At 52.2% G+C, this 6,402-nt stretch overlaps 1 protein-coding gene across 1 annotated transcript in view; it reads right to left on the minus strand.

Moving 5' to 3' along the window:
• LOC307232958 (somatomedin-B and thrombospondin type-1 domain-containing protein) overlaps positions 1 to 6,402 on the minus strand; it is a gene marked incomplete at its 5' end in the record, with an annotated part of 17,151 nt that overhangs the window by 8,265 nt on the left and 2,484 nt on the right. Inside the window, 4 exon segments of the mRNA XM_080004172.1 lie at positions 6,009 to 6,021; positions 6,023 to 6,043; positions 6,045 to 6,095; positions 6,097 to 6,241. Coding sequence (XP_079860298.1) covers positions 6,009 to 6,021; positions 6,023 to 6,043; positions 6,045 to 6,095; positions 6,097 to 6,241 — 230 coding nt within the window.

The raw sequence follows: 6,402 nt of genomic DNA on the forward strand, positions 1-6,402 counted from the left end.
CAGGCTCGTCTCCTCCGTTTCTTATCCTTATTCCCGTCTCCCCACCTTTCCTTCCCTTTTTCTATCTCTTCTGTGGTTCACTGACCCAGTGTCTTTGCTTTGCCGCAATAAATAATGAAAGTAACGCAGGCGGAGCAGTTGGCGACTGGTGGGGTCTCAAAGTGCTGACGGCCGGCAAAACACGGAGGGTAAGGCCGAAAGGGTCGACTGGTTCCCGCACCCAAAGGGAAACAGGGGTATTACCCTTTTAAATCGACCCCTGTGCACACGCACGCACGCACGCACGCACGCACGCACGCACGCACGCACGCACGCACACACACACACAAACACTTACTTACTTACTTACTTTCTGGAAGTGAAAACTGATTGCCCCCTCCAGAGCCACCAGAGGTCAGAAGGTAATTAGCAGACTGTGGTGGTCCCGACTCTGTTTCTGCTGTGACCATTGCAACAATTGCACCACCCACACGATAACACCACTGCTGACAATCTGACACACACACACACACACACACACACACACATGCGCACACACACACATGCGCACACATACACACACACACACGCACACACACACACACACACAGTGTGACCCACAGGGCTTAAAGCCGCTGCCCTGCCCTGCTGTTGCAGAGAAAGTCCCCGCTCGGAAACACACGTCACGACCCCTGAACCCCCCCGACCCCCGGCGCGCAAAACAAATGGTTCTTGTTGTCAGCATGTTGAGCGTTTGTCATTAAGACCAACTGTTGATGCTGGCGTTTTATGGAACCCGGCGAGGAGTTTTTTGGAAACGGAGGAGCATGGTCAATGTGGGAAGAATGTAGAACCGCGATTGTTTTGGATTAAGCGCCGCAATTGTGTGTGGCTAAGATGATATCATCATTGCGGGTTATGACACCGCTCAAAGACGGATGATAAACAGTCATCGGCCAAGGCTTAAAACAGAGTAGGTAAGTCATCAAGGACGCCCAATTTACAAGGAAAAATGGGTCCCCTGGAACACTAGTTTAAAAAGCTTTTGGCAACAACTTGCGTTCAAAGAGTTCAAGAGAGGTAAAGAAAGCAGGGAAGGGAACAAGAGATCGCCCTGCAGGGAGTCGTGCCCCCGTGGAAAGCTTTCTTGGCAGCTCGCGCAGCTTTAGACGAAAGGGTATTAGACCCTGAAGACGGAGATCCTCATTAATGAATGCGTGGCCGAAATCCCCTCTTCTTATCCCTGCGGTTGGCAGCGAAACCCGGGTCGCACTCGTGAGGGAAAGATGCATTTCTCATTATCTTGTCCTGAGAGCCTCAGATTAGCATTCCTTGTCATTCCCCTTTCCTCTCGCGGTCGTCTCGCTCTGCTTCCATTTTAGGGTTTTTTCCTCAACAAAAGACTTGAGGAGCTGATATCAGACCGGCCCACCCCCGAGTTGGTTTTTTATCTCCTCTGCCCCTGTCACTCTCTTGCTCCCTTTCTCCCCCATCTGTCCCCTTTTTTTTTTCTGGTCCTCTGTTCCTGTCTACTCCCCTTCCTTCCAGCCGGCGGCCCCCCAACATCTCTTCCGTCCCCTCCGTCACCCCGCCCCCCACGCCTCCCACCTCCCCCTCTGATGGGACCCAGATGTCCAGCTGTTCCAAAAAGGAACCGCAGAACCTCAGCACCCTCGTCCCCCCACGCCCTCACCCTCACCGCCACCCGACCCCGGCCCCTCACCCCCCCCCCCCGGGCGGAGAGCCTTTTTGCCTGTTTACGGTGTTGTGCGACGCGGGGAGGGCAGTCGCCAGTCTGTTAATAGGGGTGGAGGACGCACGTCTTGACCGTAATAACGGGTTAGCGGTGAAAACGTTTCCTGCGGAAGCCTCGAGCGCGGGGGCTCGAACCAAACGAGCAATTAAAGGCTTCGTAGCAGCAGCAGCCGAGACAGCTCATTGGTAAAATAAAATAAAATAAAATAAAATAATAATACATTAATAAATCACTAAGGAACTTATTCGGCCTGTATTATTGTAGAGAGCAGTAAATAGAGATCCTACTGGCAACTTAAATTCCTAAAACATCCACATGACCGAACGATGAAGCATGTGCGCAGATCGTAATCCTCTTAGCGTCATTAACGTCTCCCACACTCCACTACTATAATGCGATTATTAATTGTTTTGTTTGGCGTGTGTCTCTTGGCGTCCGTGTATATCTGTGTATAAACTTAAATACAAAGGTTTGGGAAAATAAGTTAAACCCTAAACCCTCACACCCAACCCTCACCCTGTTTTAAACACCTCTTAGTGAGGCGGTTATCTCCGTTGGATAGGAGCTCAGAACTGCTCTAACCATGCCCCGCCAGGCCAGCCGGTGCCTCGAAAGCCCCGCGTCCCGCTCCTTCCAATTTGGATTTCAAAGGAAATAAATGATGTTCCGAGAAATCGAAGGTTTACTCCAAACGAAACAACATCAGATCCAAAACATAGATTGGGCTCGTTGGGGGAGTGCTTATTCAAGAGCGGGGTCATTTAACAGAAGGTATGCGGTATTGTGATTGGCGGGGGGGCGTTCGATGGAGAACTATTTAATCGCAGAAGTTACGCCACCAGCTGAGAAAAATCCTTCCTGGCTCAACACGGGTCACATGGGGGATGTGTGTGTGTGTGTGTGTGTGTGGGGGCGACAGAGAGGAAGGGAGTTGGAGATGGTGGAAAGAGGAAAACATGACAGCATGACAACATAGGAAGAGGAAGAGATGCAGAAGGGCCCCAGGGTGCATGTGGGGGGTGTGTGTATGTGTGTGTGTGTGTGTGTGTGTGTGGGGTGGTGGGGCGGGTGGTGGTACTGGGTACGTGAATGATGAGCAAATTCCCCGTGTTTTCGAGGCGGAGAGAGCGCGTCCTCCAGCCAAAGTGAGAACTAGCAGATACCGCGGTGAGAGGGGAGGCTCTCCATCTCCCCCTCCGGAGGGGCCACTTTGAACCCTGCACACGTGGAGGGGAGTGAGCGTGTGTGAGCTGTACTGTAAACCATAAAGAGAGAGGGAGGGAGAGAGAGAGAGAGGGATGACGAACGAAAGGGAGTATGATTTAATGACGTGAGAGGCCATTAATGAGGTTGCGTACGCCGCTGCAGCCGGCGGTCAGGAAGAATGTGAAAACATTCAAAGAGCAACAGCGCACGTGTGAACATCTTCCAGGCGGCAGAGAGAGAGAGAGAGAGAGAGAGAGAGAGAGAGAGAGAGAGAGAGAGAGAGAGATAATAAATAACGAAATCAGAGCTGGAGCTACCATCAAATTCAGATTTCAAATTCAAATTCAGGGCTCCCGGCTCTTTCTGCCGAAGCCCCACGTGAAGGTATCAGCAAAACGTGGCTGCGTCACGCCGCGTCGGTGTCGGCGGGGCGCTGCAGGACTGTCTCTCCTCTGACGTCACCACGCTCGGGGCCCTCGACTCATCTCCTGCCGGCAAGGGTTAATTAGAGACTGTGACGGAGAGAACACAGACGGAACACAGACTGCAGGGAGACGCTCGGATAAAGACGGGGTGGGGGGGGGGGGGGGGGGAGAAGAAGAAGAAGAAGAAGAAGAAGAAGAAGAAGAGCCCAACGACGTGTAAGAAAACATCGGGGCGCTTCAATGCAGCCAAAGTCACACGAGCTGTTTATGCAGAGCTGTTGAAGCAAGTTGCAGAGCGTTCCAGGGCGAGCGAGAGAGGGGGAGAGAGGGGGAGAGAGAGAGAAAGAGAGAGAGAGAGAGAGAGAGAGAGAGAGAGAGAGAGAGAGAATCCTACACACATTCTATGTACACGTGTTGTGAGCGACAAGGTCAAGGGGAATTTCCTTGAACGTTTCTCATTGTTCCACACGGGGGTCGTGGCGGTTTCACGGCCAAATATGGGGATTTACAGTAGAATACGAGTCCCGCGCAACTGCCGTTGAACCACTTTTGGCGTACCTCTCCCAAACTTAAAACCCCGGTAAACCTTCAGACTATTCCCTCGTCGGCACAGAGAGTGTCCTTTTGAGATTGCCTCCCGTGCAAATGGTGAGGACTGACGGCGCCAGTGGTGAACACACAGGCCTGCATCGTTATTCCATCCTGTGACGGCGTCCACCCTGCAAACAGTGTTTCATAACGGACACACGTGAATAGAAGAGCTTTATTTTTAGTTTACGTCTGTTTTGATCCCTCTCACATGTGCTCTGGTCCTTTGAGCAGAGGCCGCGAGGGACACCAGCTGCCGGGGAACCGGGCGCGTTCACCTGCAGCCAAGTGACCTCGCCCTTCAAGTTCAAAAATGGGTCCGCTGTGCCTCCGCCGCCGAGCGTGGATCTGCCTCCGCCCTTTGTCCCCGTCCAATGCCGTTGTTCAGCTGGAGAGCGGGTACGGGAGTCAGCGGGATGTGTAGTTCATGGATGGAGGACCAGACTCTTGGGAGGAGCCAGAGCACAGGCTGCCTTTTGTCAACACTGGTTTCAGAAAGGAGGGGATATCAACAAACCGCCTGAATGTAAGCAGTGTGTGGGCAGGGACAGCACCGTGTTTTGTTTTGTGGGGTTTTTTTTTTTTTATTATTACGGCAGATTCCTTCCTAACTTTATTCACTGTAACCTCCCTCATTTCTTAGTGTTTGGTTTGAATCCACTTAATTCTACGACGGTAAGGGTTCTACCTTTTAATCCGTTTTGTTCAGAACGTCCCAGCACTGTGCGTTCGAGGGTTTTGGGGGGTGGCGCACAAACGCCCGGATCAGATTATATCTACGTAGATCCAACTTGGCTGGGACCGAGATGACCTCATGATAAACGTTCCCCGTCAGATTTCGGCTCCGACTAATTGGGTTTTGATGAGAGGGAGGGGGGAGAGAGCGAGAGAGAGAGAGAGAGAGAGAGAAAAAAGGGGGAATTTGTTCCACCGGGAACCCGCAGCAAAGCTCACCCAGCCCGTCGCGGCATTTGAGCTGGACTTCTCGGATTCGGCGAATTCCGCCGCCCCTGCTGATGCAGCTGTGCGCGTTTCGCGGCGCGCCTCCCGGGCGGGAGGAGGCCCGTTCCGCTGCCCCGGTACCTCACAACAGAGACGGCTCGGGATAAAAGGTTTTTCCTGCGTGCACTTCGAACGCACCCTAAATAGAGGGGAGGTCAGAGTGCTTCAAATGCTCCGAGTGTGGCGCAACAGCTCCGCAGGTGCTTGTTAGCGTGCACTTAGGGCTGAAGTTCTGTTTTTTTGGGGCGGGGGGTGGGTCGGCTTAAGACGTTCCCACAGATTGCAGAGCTCTCCCCCGTGCCGCGTTTAAAAACGCAGCTCTGTTGTGATCCTGGCCATCTTTGGCAGCCTGTTCCCATGGTGTCCGTTCCTCTATTTGACCATATATAGCGTCAACCCGTCAGGTGCTGAGTAGCTGCAGACAGAGGCTGAGCAAAAAAATAAAAAAAAAGTTGGACAGAACCTGCGTTTGGAAAAAAAAACAACAACCCAAAAGACGCCTGACAGAATGCAGACAGTTGTCTCTCCGGGCGTAGATCTGAACCTCGACATCCTGACACAAAATAAAAGCATTGGAATATGCAGTATACCAGAACTTGAACGGTGCAGATAATAACCCCAAAATGAGTCCTCAAGGAAGAGGCAAACTATGAACACTGACACACACGCACACACAGGTTCAAAACGTATGCCGTGAAAATCTATTTCATCCGTTGAAACCTCCATAAGTCATAAACACACTGTTGTTTTAGACTTTTTCATACCTGTCCAGCCCATTAAAAAGAAGACAAACAGCAATAAATGGCGCAAAAGAGACAACTGCGTGCAGTATGTCTCACTGTCTCTCTGTGCCACCTAGATGACAACCCTCCTCTGCCCCGTCTCACAGTGGGAACAGAAAAAAAATACCCACAAAACAAAAAACACACAACAAGGTATCACCCAGCACTTTGGCTTTGGCTTGGTGAGTAAGGCAAAAAGAAAAACAAGAAAAAAAAACAACCAAAAACTATATATATATATAGGAATAAAAACTTTTGCTGCAGACTGACCGGATATCTGGCACAGACACCCTCTGGTAGTCCCCCGCAGCAGTCCCCGGTCTTCTGGCAGTAGGTGTCACAGTAACACACCGTCTTTTCTCTTGCTGTACTCGGAGCACTCGTTATTCCTGCCGGTGCAGCAGCTCGGGCTCTCTCTCTCCCCGCAGCCCGCGTCCCACGCAGGGGGAAACACGCCGCGACCGCCACGAGAAGCCCCCAAAAGCAAGGAAGGCGTCCGCGCGCTGCCATGACCGAGATGATGCGTCTCGAACACCCCGGGGTGGGGGGGGGGCCTCCTCCTCCACCTCCTCCGCCGGTGCCTGTGGTGCCCTCTGCGGGTGGATGCTGCTGGAGTCTAGGAACTAACCCCGAAACATGGTCTCGGAGGAACACCTTTCAGACC

This window comes from Zeus faber (genome assembly GCF_960531495.2).
Source record: "Zeus faber genome assembly, chromosome: 7".
Lineage (NCBI taxonomy): Eukaryota > Metazoa > Chordata > Actinopteri > Zeiformes > Zeidae > Zeus > Zeus faber.